The sequence below is a fragment of the Rhineura floridana genome, chromosome 4 (assembly GCF_030035675.1).
Source record: "Rhineura floridana isolate rRhiFlo1 chromosome 4, rRhiFlo1.hap2, whole genome shotgun sequence".
NCBI lineage: Eukaryota > Metazoa > Chordata > Lepidosauria > Squamata > Rhineuridae > Rhineura > Rhineura floridana.
The window spans coordinates 19,782,572-19,800,506 of NC_084483.1; the positions used below are offsets into that span (position 1 = coordinate 19,782,572).

Consider the following 17,935-nt stretch of genomic DNA (forward strand, 5'->3'; position numbering starts at 1 on the left):
CAACAAATGAAGCGCCCGCAGCTGGGCTCACAAAGCGAGGACGAAGAAATTAACTAATCAATGACTGAGAGGTCGTCGTGCGGCAGCCGCGCCCATCGACCCGTATAGGGATCGATTCTGCTGCTTCGTACGACGGGACAAAGCAATGATATAGAAAAAGGTTAAGAGTGTCACACCATCCCACTTTCTTTTCAACATTTCCGGTCTGAGACTGAACACATACTCTCCTCTAACTTATAATACAAAGTATACACGATTGTCATAATAGAATGACGAGCTCCGAAGTAGACAGCTCTCTTAGCCAATAAAGATGCATAGCTAATTTTACCGGAAGTTCAAGCTCTGCGTGTTACATTTAAGGCATTCCCTGTCGTCTCTATGGAAAGGTCCCTCTCACTCGCAAAAAAAGTCCTGTAGACGTCTCTATGTGCATACTTTGTTTTAGAAATCAGAGCTCCATGAAATAACGGAAGTGCCGGAGCGGACTACAGCGGTCTCTCTGTTGGTCGGAAACGGAAGGAAGGAGGTGTAGCGAGTGGCACGTTGGGGAGGACGATTTGAGGCACTCCAGCGTTGCATTAATACGGTACAGGGAGAGAGAAAGTGGGGTTCGTTTTACGGTTCTTTCTGTGGAGTTACTACGCTTTCCGGGAGGAGGGTACTTTGGGGGTTGAAGCTCCTCTCCTCTCTTAAGTCGTCCTAGGGTTCTTCATATGAGAAACAGAAAACGGGTTTGGGGGTGTTGCCTACTTATATACACACCTCCACGCCCGCCTTTGTAATATTTTCTGGAGCTATGGAAAAAGTGCCTTTGGGAGACTCACTTCATTGCTGGGGAAAAGGTGGTGTGGTGTGTTTTTTTTAGAGAAGACTTACGGGGCTGGTGTGAGAAACACAGCATTTACAACCCCCCCTCGCCGAGTCATGTTGACTTAGCCAAAGTCTTCCGACCCCGTAGCCTCCTAAAGCAGTATCTTAGGGGGGCATCGCAAAAGGTAAAGGTGCTGGGGGCCACTTCCCCTCTCCCCTGTTTGCAGTCTTTGCTGCAGAAGTTGTTTAGTCATGAGGTGTTTGATATCCAAGATAAAAAGTCTTACGCACTCCACACAAGAGAATTCTGTACTAACTTCTGAAGAGCAGCTCCAGCCAATGAATGCATGTTTGTTTTGTTAAATTTGTACCCTGCCTTTTCACTAAATGGCGCTCAAGTTGGCCACCAGAAATAATGCAAATCAGTACAATAAAATGTAAATAATGCTTTTATGTTACTGTTGACTGTTCTGTGAGCTTCATGTACTTTTTTTGGTATTTCTTAAACCAACCCTGTCAAGTTGGTTACTGTTATTATACTCATATTGTGGAGTAAGTTATTTTCCTAGGGCCACCTAGTGAGCTTATCTTTCTTTTATGGCTTCCTAGTGCCTAGTAGTTGTGGGTCTAATCCTGCAGTCCTAACTTGATTTACCTAGTAATAAGATCCATTGAATTCAATAAGATTTCCTTCTGAGTAGACATTGTTAGGATTGGCCTATATTTTTTAATTAAAATTTGTGTGACTGATAAATCAAAAGCGATTTTTAATTTAAAAACAAGTTATATTTTGTTGTAGAGCTGCCATCATTTAGTGGCTATAGAGTTGGGACTAGTACTGTGGGGACCTGACTTCCAATCCCTGCTCAGATACAAAGCTTACTGGCTGGGCTTGGGCCAGTTGCTAGCTATCTCTCAACTTCACTTATCCCACAGTGTGATTGTAATGATAAAAAGAAATAACTCTTAATGTGAGCTGCTTTGAGTTTCTTGGAGAAAGAGTGGAATATACATGTGCTAAATAAATTCTCTTGTTTTTCAGGTTAGCCTGGCAGAAATTAGAAGATGGATATCCGACCAAACCACACACTTTATATCAATAATGTTAATGATAAAATTAAAAAGGAAGGTATGGTTATAAAACATTCCTTATTCCAAGGACTTGGTCAAGAAACAGCAGTTTTGTGTAGAAGTGCTACGCTTCTGTGCCCTCCTTTCTCCACAATGAGAGAGAATTGACCTTTAGTGGATTTGTTAGTGGCCTTTTCTGAGGAATGTTTATAATACAAATATTCTAATAATTAGCAGGTGCCATTTAGTTGCTTGCAAGCATTTATTCCCAAGTTAATATTTAAAACAACTTCTGTGGGTGAGAATGGAAAGTATTCCAGATAAAATATCAGCAAGATTGTGATGAATTTGTCTAACCTGTATTTTAAACTGATGTGCTAGTTTTCTGAGAGAAATGTATGATGGGTTGGATCCAGACTTGGTCATACTTAAAACAAATGTGACTCATTAGCCATTTTTTCCAGGGTGGTGAGTAACTCTTGTGCCTTAAAATATGTAGTGATGGTGCAAATATAGGCAGTGAGGCTGGGATCAATTAACATTTAAACAAACCATGGGTAAGAGAGGAGATGATAGAAAACACTCTATTTCTGACATGTTGTATTATCAGACTTCCCTGCACTTGGAGTAAGAAAGTTGGTTGGGTTTGCTGCCCAAATGTCCTACTACCCTACTGTCTCTTGGTCTGATTCCCCTGACCTTAAAGACAGAATGGCTTCTTAGAAGCAGATAGATACAAGTACAATTCTCCTTTTTCCCCTTCTCTTAACAGAATTGAAAAGATCTCTATATGCACTGTTTTCCCAGTTTGGCCATGTAGTGGACATTGTGGCTCTAAAGACGATGAAGATGAGAGGACAGGCCTTTGTTATATTTAAAGAGCTTGGCTCATCTACCAATGCCCTCAGACAGTTGCAAGGTTTTCCATTTTATGGTAAACCAATGGTGAGTTTGATATCTTACAGTAAAACAGAAGAACACAGTATGGTGGGAAATCTTGTAGTTTCTCTGCCTAGAACAAGATGTACTATCTTGAAAGCTAGCTTTTCATGATGTTCTTTATTCTGTATGTAGAAACTCTATCTTGAAATAAAACAAGACCCTTCATTACTAAGCCACCATATTTACTGTAGACAAACAGAAATAATTTTAAGCTTCCTCCTGGCAGAAAGCTTCAGTTAAAAATGTTCTAGAAATCTGTTTCCAGACTGGCTAAAGCTACAATCCTAAAGACACTAGGAAGTAAAATTATTGGTCAATAAGACTTCTGAGTAAACTTGCTCAGGTTTGTCCTGTAAAGGAATTTCAGTTCCTTTGTTGCAAGACTGCTAATTTAACATAACTGTCAAACACTTTCTTTTGAGTAAAATATTTGTATAGTCAGTGAAGTGAGTTACGAATACCATGAACTCATTCTGAATATCCAAATATATAAGTGGCTTCTAAACAACTTTGGAAATGTCCAAGACTTAAATATAAGTAAGTGTCCTAAGGTGACTATTCTAAAGAGTTGAATAGAACTTGAATCTTCTATGAAAATCCTATTTTAGTGTGTATTTTGAAGTCTTTACATTTTGGTCTGTATCCATGCTGATACAAACGCATGGGGATGTCTTGTGAAAAGCAAGTATTTTGTGGCTGTTGTTTCTAGTCCTGGCCATTACACTGTTTTGTTTGGAAATGCATCTTGTTGCTGGCTATAGGAAGATTATGTCTACTGTAGGGGTAGGGCTGCCACTTCTGTTAGACTTGCAACACCACTTAACCCAAACGCTTTGGGTTTGACCCTAGGTGCCAATACACAACATTGCTTTAGTTTTTAACATTAACTAGATGTAATTGTGATCTCCAATCTGCTATTCTTGGTCTGTTCCTAAATATCTGGCTCAAACATGCAGCTTTGATGCTTGATGCAATCTTCTGATTTAAACAGCGCATTCAGTATGCGAAAACAGACTCTGATGTAATTTCTAAAATGCGTGGTACGTTTGCTGATAAAGAAAAGAGAAAAGAGAAAAAGAAGACCAAGTCCTTAGAACAGTCTGCTAATGCTGCAAATAAAAAGTCAAATCAGGTAAGGTACATGAGTTTCTCTATCCAGATCTAGTTGTCGTTGGCCAAGGAATAAATCTCTCATGTTTGTCTCATGTTATTACATTAACTAATAACCAGCTAATTATGTTGGGATGCATATAGAAAACAATTGTGTTTGTTTAAGATGTGCAAAGCCTCAGGTTCAAAACAATACATGGATCAACTAACAGCCACCTAACCTGGAAGTAAGACCTGCTGAACTCAACTGGACTCATTTCTGAGAGGCATGCATTATGATTGTGCTGCAAGTTGTGAAGTTGAGTCTGACAACTGCAATATTCCTTACTTCTTACTAGCTTCATGCAGTTTGGAGTTAACAAAAAATATACTTTTTCATAGTAAAATTACTGACCTCTTTGAACTAAGAACATGCTACATGCTTGGGAAAATTGCTGCCACAGGTGGAAGAGAAGAATCCCGAGATCTGTCTGGTTTGGGTATCACAGACATCGTTTTGGCATTGCCAAAAGAAAAGTATTTGAAGAATTCAAGCCTTTAGTTTACTTTGCAGAGCTCTATGTATTTGTTTTTCTCCAAGCATTTTATGTTTCCTTCCAACTATCCTGTCCTCCTGAAAAGTATTCACTCTCCTTTGCATATAAGAAGACTGTGGATATGTTGGGAGTAAATAGAATTAGGATACAGCTGTGTGTGGCAACTGATGTGTTTGTTTTCTGTCAGCAGCTGCTTGAAAACCCGCAAGTGGTTTGTGGCTCATGAAGAATTCAAATGATTTATGAATGATTGGCTGATGATTCTTTAACATGTAATTTTATGTATGTTTAAAAAAAAAATTTTTTGTTTAAAAAAATCTGAACCTGTTGCAATACAGTTGCTTTAAAGTAAACCAATATATTGAAAACCTTTTAATACTGTCTTTTAAATCTGAAAGCATAGTAGTTTTATTTTTATTTTTTATTAATAGGGAGCAAACCAGAATTCAGCAAATGCCCAAGCAAACTCACAGAATCAACAGGTAATTTTTACCATCTTTCTCAGTGCAAACACACAGATTTCAGATCAGTGCATTTGGCTTGTAGAGCAACATATTTTGTTTACCAATAAATGCATTTTGGAAGCAACATGCTTTCTTCATATGTGACCTACTTATGTAAATGATAAACTAGTACCTGATCAGTTTTATCTGCTAGTATTTGCTTGGAAGAAGTATAAATATAGAACTGTACTGGATTTGTTTACTAGATGTATAAAAACATATCTGGTCCAAAATATGCAATAAAATCTTACCATTTTAATTGTGTCCAAACCCTTATGATAACATAGAGATGATAACACAGCATAAACTGAATGCTTGGTGTGTGAGGGTTGTGTTTTTAAAGGTACTGATGAGATGACAGCTACTGAATGCCTGAAGTGCCAACTATTTGGGCATTCTGCAAGAGGGAGAATGTGGAGCGACAGTGTACTTTCTAGGTGGTGTTAACTGAAAAATCTTAGAATGCCCTCTAGATTATATTAGGCCCCTTGGCTAACCCAGAAACCTGTGGGGTGCAGAAACGGCTATAAGCTGTTTATGTCTGTCCTGTTCTTCCAAATGGAGAATTAGCAGCATCTTGGGATAATGGTGTCAATGAATAACAATAAAGCCATTGTAAAAAATTATAAATATTAAAGCAAAATTGGTTTTGATGTAGCATATCACATTGCTGCTTTTTGTTGTTGTAGGTGCCTGATAATCCACCAAACTATATACTTTTCCTCAACAACTTGCCAGAAGAGACAAATGAAATGATGTTGTCAATGTTGTTTAATCAGTAAGTTAATCTAAAAGTATATAATTTCCCCTTCCCCAAGTATACTCTTCTGCTGCAATCCAAGTGTATTTACTTGGGAGTGTCTCTCAACTGAAATTGATGGAACTTTTTTCTTAGTAAACTGCATAGGATGGGGCTGTTTAAAAGTCTTATATTGTGCTCAGCGTGATTTCTGATTCTATAAAACTGTTTACGGTGTGGATGGGCAGAGACAGAGCAGGCCAAAGTTGATGGATGCTAGATATCCAAGACTCATTAGAAATCCACCTACTACTTTCAAACTACCATTTATATGCACTTGTTATTTTTTTTAAAAAATGGTCTGAAATTGTAAATCCTGCATGCCAGCTGCTCCATTTTTCATTATGTTGGAAAGATGTTCCTGGCATCTTTGGTGCGTTTTACTTGACAAAATCTGCCTGTAGCATTCAACTTTATTTTCAACTGTTAATTTCAATTTAAAGCACTTTTTGTTTTAGAAGAGCAGCCTTGTAACTTGTAAATGTTAAAGTATGTCATCTTGTATATTTGTCTCTCAAGGTTCCCGGGTTTCAAAGAAGTGCGTCTGGTACCTGGCAGACATGACATCGCATTTGTGGAGTTTGAAAATGAAGGACAGGCAGGAGCTGCTCGGGATGCCCTCCAAGGATTTAAAATTACCCCTTCACATGCAATGAAAATAACTTATGCCAAGAAGTGAGGGAACTAAACTAGGATCCTCGAAGGACTTGCTTAGTTAGGTTTTTTTTTAAAAAAAACAAACATGCTATGAGTATTTTTGATAGATTGAAGTGTGATTTATTAAAATTAAGGAAACTTCTTGTATGACATTAGTAGAGGTTAGTCAATAGACACATGTAAGAACTCTAAGCGCATTCAAGGAATGCTAACTGCACTGAAAGCTGTTAAATTTTGTTGATGTACATAAGTCAGTTTTATATACTGTGAACATGGGGTCTTCACATTGACATTCTCTTTAAGAAAAGTTACCTGTTGAGGAATAAAGCTGTATTTTCTTTCGAAACAGAAATCTAAGGTGTTTCATTAAAAGTAGTAATTTTTGCGAACTTACTTGGGATAGGGTGTACTTGGAAGTGCAAATGATTTGAAACATGCTCCTTGCACCATGAGAGGTTCTTCTTTCAGATGGGTTCTGGTAAAGATAGATGTCTCCAGATCCAAGCTCTAGAACAGGGCCCCCCAAACCCAGGAGCACATTTGGAAGTCTGAGAAATTCTTGGGCGTCACAACAAAATTGCTCTATTTAAATTGGTATTTTTTCTTGCTGATTTAAATTGCTTTGATTTAATTCAAACTACCCTTCCAGCCACTGCCAAAAGGGGAAAAAACTTAGTGTAATTTTCTTAAAACTGGGAGGGGCATGGAGATACCTTGGTGGGGCTACCATGCTGGGGAACCCCAGCTCTTGAACATGAATCTGACAAGTTTTACTAGTTATAACCTGACATTTGGAGCTGTTGATCCTGCATGTAGACAACTGTCTGAGAACTGAACACACTTCTAGTAGAACTGTTCACCATATGGCAGCTTTTAACTGCGTGAAGTTCTGTGGGACACATCAACAGAAGCCTTTTGAAAGGACAACTTCTAGTGTTTATCACAGGTTATAAATTGTCCCATTTACACAAGGATTTTTGTTTCTGTAATGGGAGTTTTCCATCCCTCTCTTCTTTCCCTGCATACACACCCACACACAAAATCTGCTTTGGTGGGCTGGGGGAACCCTCAGAACAGATTTGGGGGTAGAGAGGAAGTACCATTGCGCAAGTGGAAATCCTTGCATGAAAGGGACATCTACATAGGATACAACTCCAGATGTCTTTGTGAAGACACAGTTGGCTGAATACCTGTACTATATTTTGAAGATGTCATCAGTGTCAGATGTGATGTGTTTGAAAATAGTGCCATCAATGATAGGATCTGCCTTCAATAGACAACTCAGCAAAGATTCTTAGGAAAGATGTACTTGATAAATACCCCAAATCTGCAGTCTTCTACCAGCAAGATTTAATTACGCAAACACATTCATCAGTAATCCTATTAACTTCAGTTGTCTTACCTTCAGCTGAGACGTGCGAGAGAGTCTCTCCTAGGTGATCTTCAAGCTTCTATATGCACCTAACATAGTGCTTTTCAAGCTTCTGTATGTATCTAAAATACGCAGCTGGTAGCCAGCAGAGCACTATTTTGCACTAAGCTCCTGCAATAATGAGAGCTGTCTGGAGACATTTCCAAAATCTGAACAAGCCATGTGTGTGAATTCAATGTGTACAGTGACTTCATTTTAAATAAATGCCAAATGTAAGAAGTCTACATAGCAGGGATGTCAAATTGCATTGAATACTAAGTTCCCTACCTAGCAATTAATACTGATTTTGTCTGAATGCAGCACCATTGATGCTCTGATACATTGTGCTTTTATGCCACTCTTCTGTACTTGCTGATGTGTCCCTTACACCCAGCTAAATGTTAAACACATCTGGTTCTTAGCCCTGAAGATAATTAAGGAAGTTGTGCTCCCAATGTGCCCCCCTAAAATCAGCAGAGGGGCTGGTTTTGGATTGCCACTTATTGCTAGCCATCTTCTGAGTTCACCTGTGGTCACATTTTTCCCTTTGGAAGATCCTTGGACTGGGACTATAGCATCAACTGCCAAAAACCTGAAGAGTACCATAAACCCATTATCACATCTTGTAATAACAATAACTTATTTGTATCCTACTGCTCTATAATTGTAATCAGAGCAGATGACAAAATAAACATATAATACACTTAAACCACTCAAATAGAATCGGTGGCAGCAATTCAAAAGACCTAATATCAATGCAGAGGCAATAGCAGAATTAAACTTTAAACATCTTTAAAAAAAGATGTTTTCAGATTCTGTTGAAAGGAGATTGGAGAGAAGGCCTGGTTCAACCCAACTGGAAGGGGATTCCAGAACCTCTCAATATGTTACACATTTTTGTAGATTAATGGTAAACTGCTTTGAGAGCCAATCTTGGCAGAAAAGTTGGATATATATATAATGGCTTAGTTCCAGAGTTATGTATATTTGAATAGAAGGGCTTTTGGTTTATTTTAACAATTTAAATACCACATAATACCCCAGTTTCTAAGCAGGAGATGCCAGCTGGGGGCAAAGGGGGAGGTGATTCTCCGTTCAACCCTTTTATGCTACCTCCCATGCTGTTCTGGAGAGCCTCTCAGCCCTCTGGAGCAGAATTTAAGGGGCTGCAGAGGAAAGAAGAAATCAATGAAAAATGTCTTCTCTTTCTGTCTGTGGGATCATCCATCCACTCATGAGATCTCTGGATCCAGCCCGATAAATAAAATATGTGATAATGCATGCAGGTCTTACGTTTCATATGCATCTACTGTATAGTAGCTCAATCCTCAGTATTTTTAAGATGCTTTGAGAGGCCTATCATGTTTACACACCTCTAATGTAAGCCTTTGAGATACCAGTTGGCTCAGAGAGCAGCTCTAAAAACAAGTGTGTTTGAATAAGCCCTTCCATCCCACTCCTATGAGCTGCATTACTGATGACAGTGGCTCATAAGTTCCTGATGAGGAGGACAGCTTGCTCCTTTATCCTGGTATCAGTCCCTAATGCTAGTTAGGTATCAGTCCTTGGCAATGTTCCTCCGGAACTGCTTCCCCAGACCAGTCCATGACCAACATAGCACTTTTTGTGTCACCGCTGCTCTTTACACCAACCTGTAGGATCGGAAACTTGTTTAATTAAGGGATTCATCATTCTTCCTCCTTGTATAAAATTTGCTGAATGTACTGTTAAGAGCATGACCTAACTGTCTGTGTAGCGTGGAGAGAGGCACTAAAAGGGTTCCTCTGAAGTTGTGCAGCTCTTTAAAAATGATGGGATGTTGCCCTCACAACTTCCCATTGGTCAGAGAATTCTCCCTCTCCACCCCACTGGATGAACCTTAATGCTTCTAACCTGCCTTTCTTTTACGGGAGAGAGAGAGAGTGGGGTGCTTGGGAGAGAAGACGGCTGAAGAAAATGTCACACACTATTAGTATGCTGATATTTCTGCTGTGTCTTGGATTCACTTTTCCAGTCGTGAAGGGGATGTTTATGGACACGCTTGCCAGCAAGAAGCAATGTGCTGACGAGGAGTGTTTATGTAAGTCTGTGAACCTGTGGGCTCAAAATGTATAAATTAATGCCTTGGACCTTTGTGGCTTGCCACATCCCAGAGTTAACTTAAAATATATGCAGTTGTTGCAAAATGTATGCATGTATTTTTCACAAATAGAGAGAGTCAGTGTGGTATAATGGTTAGGGTGTCGGACTGGGACCTGGAAGACCAGGCTTGTGCTCAGGCATTCTATGTCTTAGCAGGAGAGGAACTGTGGTTGCTGAAAATGGGCTTGTTTATATGAAGCATGTTTGCATTTACAAGGATTTCCTTTTCTCCCCCACCCCTTTAATTCTGTATAAAATCAGTCTATCTTACTTACATTTTCCTCCCTAGATGCCATTTCCTTGGCAAGAGCAGAAGATGATTACAATGCGCCAGATTGTCGATTCGTTAATATTAAAAAGGAGCAATTGATCTACGTTTACTCAAAGCTAGTGCAAGAAAGAGGAGCTGGAGAATTCTGGGCTGGAAGTGTAAGAATCTTCATTATATAATATTAAACAGTATCTTACCTCTGCATGGCTATTTACTTTTCTGTACTGAGAGAGGGGATCTACCAGACCCCCAGAAAGCCAAAGCAATATTGTGGGTCCTCCTTAGGGAAATCCACAATATGCCCACAGGCATCCCTTTCCTTCTCTTGCTCAGCAGTTTATGAAGGAAGTAGCAGGGTTGGGAAGGTAAAAGGAGTTTGGGGGATGTGCATATCTTGGCTAAATTCTATACATTCTCTGGCCAATATGCAGAATCCCCAGCAGAGATGTCAGAGAATGTGAATTCATCTTCCAATCAATATGAGAACATTTCTAGTGTTGCACAAGCTTCCATTTCAAAGCATGGAATTAAAATGGGCAAAACATTATCGATTTATTGTTTAGATCCAATTATGAAAAACTGTAAGAGGCACAATAGTATGGGGTTCCCCCTTGCTGAAATGTTAGTGGAACTGAGAACAGTTCTTGCTGACCAGGGTGGAAGGCAGGGGGGCAAATAATTTGCCAGCAGGCAGTGAGTGGGATCAGAGCTACTTCATGCTCTTTCTCTCCCAATCCTCTTTTCCCTCCAGGTAAGCCATGCTGCTATTTTTGCTTAGCTTAATAATGGAGTGGGAGGAGCAATTTCCATCAGAATCATGGGAGGGGGAGGGAAAATTTAAAACTTTCCTCTCCTTGCAACCCCCCCCACTTGTGCTGGTCAGCTGACTAGGGAACAGGTGAGAACGGTGAAAAGGGGACTGAGTGCAAAAAAAGTTAATATTTATCTGGAGTTCCCCCCTCCTTCTTGCTGCTCTGCTTAGGGAGAGAGTATGTTGTGGGCCATTTATGATTAGGCAGTGGGTCAGAAGCAGTCAGGGGGCCACAGATGGTATGCTTCTGAAAAGAGATAGGGAAAACAGGCACATTTCTGTAAGACTTTGCATACTATGGTTGCCAGGTCAGAAGCATTCCAAACCCTGAGATTTCAGGGGCAGGCCATAGTGATATCATGGGAGTGGGCCCTACTGATGTCATAGTGGGTGGCCCCTAGTGATGTCATTAAGCATGATACATTAAGCATCAACAACAGTTTTTTGGAGTATACCATTCACACAAAGTTTTTTATCTGAATGGAAATTAAGATAGAAATCTTTGCTAAATTAGGGTGTTTCTAGGTCCAGCTGAAGTGACGGGACCATTCCTTCTCACCTGCTTAGAGAGCCTGGATGAGGAACATTTGATCTAGCCTACTTGCTTCTGGCGAGAAGGTTTAAGGGCCCTCAGGCCAGCCCAGTCACCAGAAGGCTGTTGTAGGAAGAAAGGAGACTAATGTTGTGGAGATGGTAGATGGGAGCACTCAGGAGTAAAGATGGATACCCCTGAAGGCTGCAGTTCTAAACACACTTATTAAGGGACTGACCCCATAGAACTCAACAGGACTTACTTTTGAGTAGATATTGTTAGGACTGTGTTGTTGGTAAGGCTTGACTAGGGATCCTCCGCAACAATATCCATATCAAAGCAGGGTTGGCAACCCCCTGCCTGGAATTCCCTGCCTGCCTTTTAACATGGCTGCTCCAAACAGCTTTACAGACTTGACCCTTCACTGCAGAGAGAGGTTTGAGAAATGACTAAGGGTTAAGAAGATTCTGCACTCTTTCCTGCCTACTCTGGGGGCTGCAATAAGCTCACTTTGACAGCCAACCCAATTCCAGTGAGTAATATTTGACAGAGAGAAAAAACACATGGTTTGGTCTACCATCACAGGCAATAGTTTAGGAACAACAGCAACTGAAGCTACACTTCCCAGTATGTGAATTCTTTTAACACTATTGGGCAAGAAACAAACCATCATGCAAATAACAAGGTGCAATATCAGTGGTTTTAAGGGTGTTGAGCTGAGCGCATGGAACCACTGTTGTTGCTTCTATGAATGTAAGGGAGTAAGGTCAGAGGTAATTGAAATGCAAATAGAAAAAGAAAAAGACAGTGATGATTTCATAAATGCAATACCATACCAACCACAACAAGATTCCTATGAGTAAGGCAGAAAACTCAGCATCCCACAACTAGGCAGGGCTCCTAACCAAAACTAAAAAAATCCTGACAGCCAGTTAGCCAAGGTCACAGAAATCCCCATGCAGCACAACCTGACTTGGGGGCTGCAGTTAGTGCAGAATGCTGAGGCATGATTGCTGACGTGAGTGAGGCCCTATCACCACATAATACCTCTGCACTGGTTGCTGATTTGCTACCAGGCCAAGTACAAGATGTGCCTTCCATGTTAAGGGTGCCACATAGTACTTGTTCTGCTCTTGTAAGAAATTGATCCTTTAGCATGGCAGTATCAATGCTTTGGAGCTCCCTGCCTATTTATGTTAGGCAGGCACCTTCATTGTACTTTTTCTTTAGGCAAGCCTACCCAGACATGTAGAAGCTATTATGTTTTTAATATCTGTTTTAACTCATTGTTAGTTTTATTATTTTGAATATTTTTAAATACCTGTCTTTAACTGTTTTTGCCAATAATTGTATTGTTTTAACTCCTTCTATAAACCGTTTTGAGGGGTTTTTTTACAATTTTTTTTTTATAAATGTTGTAAATAAAATAAATAAATACATTTCGGAGTCACTGTGGCCCTTGAGTCTCTTTCCTCTTTTGTACCGAGTGGTACCATCTAGCTCAGTACTGTTCACCTGGACTAGCTTTGGCTCTCCAGGATTCCAGGTAATAGTCTCTTCTACAGATTGAATATAGGACCTTTGTGTGCAAAGCATGTGACCTACTACTGAGCTACAGCCATGTTTAAAAAAGTATCTTTTAAAATTGTTCTTTTTAATTCACTAATGAAAAGGCTATGCATTTAAAGCACATTTGACATACATTTGAAGCACATGAATTCTACTACAGAATCCTGGGAACTGTAGTTTGTTAAGGGTGGGGGAACTATAACTGTGTGTGTGGGAAACAACACTTCCCAGGATTCTTTAGGGGAAGTCATGTGCTTTAAATGCGAGTTGGATGTGCTTTAAATGTATTATGTGGATCTGCATTACTTCATAAATTTTGCCTACGTATAGCTCACTGGGTGACCTTGGGCCAGTCACTGCCTCTCAGCCTCAGAAGATGGCAATGGTAAACCCCCTCTGAATACTGCTTACCATGAAAACCCTATTCATAGGGTCGCCATAAGCTGGAATCAACTTGAAGGCAGTACATTTCCATTTTCCATAAATCATTTTAATTAAATTTTAAAATGGAAATAAGCTACAATGTGTACCGGGCTATGCACCATCTCACAGCCTAATCTGCCCCTCAAGGTGACAACAGAGGGGGACCATGACCACCCCAAGGAAGAAGGGCACACTTAAAACGTATAAATCATTTGTAAATAATAATTTACAACCAGAGCTTGGAAAAGTTACTTTTTTGAACTACAACCCCCATCAGCCCAATCCAGTGGCCATAATGGCTGGGGCTGATGGGAGTTGTAGTTCAAAAAAGTAACTTTTCCAAGTTCTGTTTACAACCATAGCGGGAAATCAGATATGTATCAAGACATAGTATAAAGAAATATTTATATAAGCATGAATGTCGAAGATGTTTATTATTTACACAACCTGCAAATATATTTATAGTGCAATCCTATGCATGTTTACTCAGAATCAAGTCCCAATGTATACAGTGGGGCTTACTCAGACAGGGAAGCAAGCAAAGACTGCAATTCAATGATAAGGAACTTCACTCACCTAATCCAAAATTCAGAATCATGCCACTAAGCTGTTTTGCAACTGTTTTATGTTTGTTTTTTGGTTATTCTATTTTAAATGGCTTTATTTCTTGCTATGAGCTGCCTTGGTTTCTAGCCCTACACAGGGTTGTTGGAAATATTCCATATACACACACACTGGAGATGTAAAACTACATACATCCCATATAATAGTTTATTGTCAAAACCAGTTGGCCATTGCAGAACTTTTTTAAAAAAAGTATTAGTTACCTGACAAATAAGAAGCAGTGACACCTAAGTAAACCCTGCCTAACTGCTTTAAAAAGAAAAAAGGATCAGAGGGGGAAAGAAAGATTTACAACACAATCCTTTTCTATGTTCACTCAAAAGTCCCATTGATCTTCAGCACAATCCTAACCATGTCAAAAGTAAGTCCTACTGAATTCAGTGGGGTTAACTCCCAGGTATGTGGAATTAGGATTGCAGCTTTACTCTCAGAAAATTTCATATTGGGAAGGTTTTCAAAACAGGTTATGAATAAGACAAATAAGCTGCCCTCTTCAATAGTCCAGTAAAATTTAAACTTGTTTGACTTCTTAATTAGAAAAGTATAATACTGCAGCATATACCCTTTTTAAAACTTCTGTTCAAAAAGTATTTGAAAGATAAAAGGTATAATATACCATTTTGCAAGTAATTAAAAAAAACCCTGCATGTACACTTTTATGCCTACCAAGTTCCTGCTGTGATCTTCTGTTATGCAATCCTATGCATGTTTACTCAGAAGCAAGTTTGACGCCTGTACAGAGCAAGTATTCTTTATGCTGCTGAAAGCTATATATTTACTGAATTCCTGATGTGAGACAAGCAGGAAAAGGAAACTGTTCTCAGAACCTGAAACAAAGTTTAGCTATTGCTATTGTTAATCACAACCCTGATTTCACTTATTGGCTAAAAACCTGAAAAGGTAGGGATTAGAGCTGACATTTTGGTTTATATCTTTTGAATCAAACCACCTAGAATTTTTTTTGAAAAAATGAAAGCTAAGAGTCTGGAGATTAAGGTGAGTCACCCAGAGAGGACCCCCAAAAACTGAAGTCTCTGGGTGAAAACTGGACACCTGGCAACCTTATTGCATACTAACCAGAGAAAGTTAATAATGGACAGAGATGTTGGACCACTCAGGAATATGTGATTTGTAAGTTTCCATAAAGACTGTGAAGAACCGACTATTATGGGGTTAATCCAGCAGAAGAGAAGTGCCAAGGCCAAGATAGCAAATGTTTCTGGCAAGGGCATGATTTGTGTATAAATAATGCTGGGGAAACCGAAAGCGTTGTGGGGGTTGTGATAGGAACAGAAGAAGCTGGAAATCCGTGTGGAGCTTAAACTTATGTCAATAAAGACTCTTAAACCTTTTGACTGTCTTGGCCTGTCTTGTCTCTGGCAACCTGGGCTATTACCTTTAGGCTGGCACTGGGCAATGCTACATTCCGCAGCATGACAGGAGTTATGGGCCCAGCCTGCCCAGCATAAACAGCCTGCGGCCCAGACTAAGGAGCGTTTCTAGCCAGAGACAAGCGAGACAGAAGCTTGGAGTCGTGTGTTGGAGAGGAGAGCAGGAGTGCTGCCGAGAATGGCTGTTTCGTTATCAGCCGGTATGCCTCTGGAAAGGCTCACGGAGAAGAATTATGCCAGCTGGAGACTTCATATGCAAGTGTTCTTGATGAAGGAAGACCTCTGGGAGGTGATTGATGCAGCCCCACCGGCGGCTCCTCAGCTTGCATGGACGAGAAGGGATGAGAAAGCAAAAGCATATATCATTTTGGCGTTGTCTGACTCTCAGTTGTATGTTCAAAATGAGCCAACAGCAAGACGCATGTGGACAGTTTTGAATGGGATTCATGTATGTCAAACAGCGGGAAGTAAAATATTTCTGGTGAGAAAACTGTATCAGATGAGACTGGCTGAGGGAAGCACGATGTCTGAGCATCTGATGGAATTTAGACGGCTGTTTGCAGAGTTACAGCAAAGACAAGTTGAACACTCTCAACTACAGAGGGTTTATATCATCCTGTCATCCCTGGATGAAATGTGGGATTCTCTTGTGACGTCTATCGAAGCGATGCCTGATGCAGGATTAACTGAGGAATATATCAGTGAAAAACTTCTTCAAGAATTTCAGAGGAGAGAAGAAGCCGAAAAAAGGGAGCCGAGGGGAAGTAAGAAGGCTTACTTCAAAGAAACAGCGAATAGACTGAAAGCATGTTATTCCTGTGGTGAAACAACACATTTGCAGAGAGACTGTGTAGCCAAGCGGAGAGGACGAGGCTGGCAGCAATCAAGCGTGAAACTAGTAAGTGCAGAGACTTGTAAATCTCAATGTTTGGAATGGGTGCTGGATAGCGGAGCGACCCATTGTTTAGTCAAAGACCGGAACTTATTTAACACTTTGAAATCTGTGACAGAGACTGTTGTTTTGGCGGATGGATCAACACGAGACGTTCTGGGACGTGGAACTATACAATTATGTAAGCTGAAAACAATAATTACTGATGTATTATACGTGCCACAGTTAGAATGTAATATATTGTCAGTTAAGAAGTTGAATGACATGGGTTACACTGTTGTATTTGAAAAGGGGAAGTGTAACGTGCAAAAGGGTAAAGAGGTCTGTATGCAGGGGTGCCTGAAAGACGCTCTATTTGTCATTCAAAGCAAACACGCAGGGTGTGCTACACTGAGTGCAAACAGACAGACACATGAAAGCTGCGTGCATAATGGCACAGGAGTCTAGGACATGCTAACTATGAGACCATTATGAAAACTCCAAAACACAGTGAGGATGTGAAGCTAAAGGAGAGTGGGCAGTTTGTTGATTGTGATGCATGCAACAAAGCGAAAGCCACAGTAGCGCCAATAAACAAAGAAGCAAAATGCACTACAGACGCACCATATGGGTTAATACACATTGACTTATCAGGTCCATTACAGAGTTCGAAAGGAGGTGAAAAGTACTTTATGGTTGTGGTTGATGATTACACACGGTTTTGCAATGTTTATTTGCTTAAGGGAAAAGACGAGGCATAGAGGAAACTGCGAGAGTTTATAAAGAGAATAGAAGTACAGCATGGTGTCACAGTGAAACGCATACGTTCAGATCAGGGAGGTGAATTCACAAGCAAAGCAATGAGAGACTACTTAGAGAGTAAAGGCATAGAGCAAAACTTTACTGCTCCGTTTTCTCCCTTCCAGAACGGGACCGCGGAGAGAAAAAATAGAACACTGCAAGAGGCGACTCGGAACTGACAAATGTTTTTTGGGGAAAATGCATCCTGTACGCAGCATATATACAGAACAGGCTGTTGCATAGAGCCCTCGGTATGTCTCCTTATGAGAAGCTGACAGGAAAGAAGCCAAGGTTGGCTCACATTGTGAGGTTTGGGACGAAGTGCTGGGTGCAAGGGAAACTGGCCCCAAGGGCACAAAAGGGACATGTGCTTGATATGAAAACACGTACTACAGAGTGTGGGTTCCTGAGCAAAGGCAAGTGGTGCTTAGCAGAAGCATAAAGGTTGCAGGACAGGAATGGGAACAAAACACAAGTGTTGAACTGAATGGATCACTAAATGCACACACACCACAGGAGGTGACAGAAGAAGACGAAATGCCTGGTACTAGTTCAGATGGTGGTGGCACAGGGAAGGCTGAGCCTCTGAATGAGCTCATTTGGGGGCAACACAAAGACAGAAAACGAAAGGCTGAAGACCTGGGATAGTGTTGCTATTATG

The 17,935-nt window shown here is 40.3% G+C and overlaps 2 protein-coding genes across 4 annotated transcripts; both read left to right on the forward strand.

Annotated features, from left to right (window-relative positions):
• The first annotated feature begins 360 nt into the window (after positions 1-360).
• Positions 361-6,780, forward strand: SNRPB2 (small nuclear ribonucleoprotein polypeptide B2). Of its 3 annotated transcripts, none has more exons than XM_061622605.1 (7): positions 361-608; positions 1,853-1,939; positions 2,654-2,826; positions 3,815-3,955; positions 4,901-4,951; positions 5,662-5,750; positions 6,291-6,780. In XM_061622605.1, exons 2-7 carry the CDS (start codon positions 1,876-1,878, stop codon positions 6,448-6,450), a joined length of 678 nt encoding a protein of 225 aa, XP_061478589.1. In that variant the 5' UTR covers positions 361-608; positions 1,853-1,875; the 3' UTR covers positions 6,451-6,780. The 3 variants fall into 3 exon arrangements, with proteins under 3 accessions (XP_061478589.1, XP_061478588.1, XP_061478590.1); XM_061622604.1 differs by having other exon boundaries at positions 362-586; XM_061622606.1 differs by lacking the exon at positions 361-608 and adding an exon at positions 646-995.
• A 2,989-nt stretch (positions 6,781-9,769) lies between these two features.
• OTOR (otoraplin) lies at positions 9,770-17,473 on the forward strand. The gene is made up of 3 exons (XM_061626181.1): positions 9,770-9,919; positions 10,271-10,410; positions 17,400-17,473. The coding sequence occupies exons 1-3, from the start codon at positions 9,796-9,798 to the stop codon at positions 17,451-17,453; spliced, it is 318 nt and encodes a 105-aa protein (XP_061482165.1). The 5' UTR covers positions 9,770-9,795; the 3' UTR covers positions 17,454-17,473.
• Positions 17,474-17,935: the final 462 nt, after the last annotated feature.

Bases quoted from the DNA above. Each gene is read 5' to 3' on its own strand.
- OTOR (XM_061626181.1), top strand. From the start codon at position 9,796: ATGTCACACACTATTAGTATGCTGATATTTCTGCTGTGTCTTGGATTC. The intron at 9,920-10,270 runs GTAAGTCTGTGA...TTTCCTCCCTAG, and splicing joins TGCTGACGAGGAGTGTTTAT to ATGCCATTTCCTTGGCAAGA. The intron at 10,411-17,399 runs GTAAGAATCTTC...TCTCCCTTCCAG, and splicing joins GAGAATTCTGGGCTGGAAGT to AACGGGACCGCGGAGAGAAA.
- SNRPB2 (XM_061622605.1), top strand. From the start codon at position 1,876: ATGGATATCCGACCAAACCACACACTTTATATCAATAATGTTAATGAT. The intron at 3,956-4,900 runs GTAAGGTACATG...TTTTATTAATAG, and splicing joins CAAATAAAAAGTCAAATCAG to GGAGCAAACCAGAATTCAGC. The intron at 5,751-6,290 runs GTAAGTTAATCT...TTGTCTCTCAAG, and splicing joins TTGTCAATGTTGTTTAATCA to GTTCCCGGGTTTCAAAGAAG.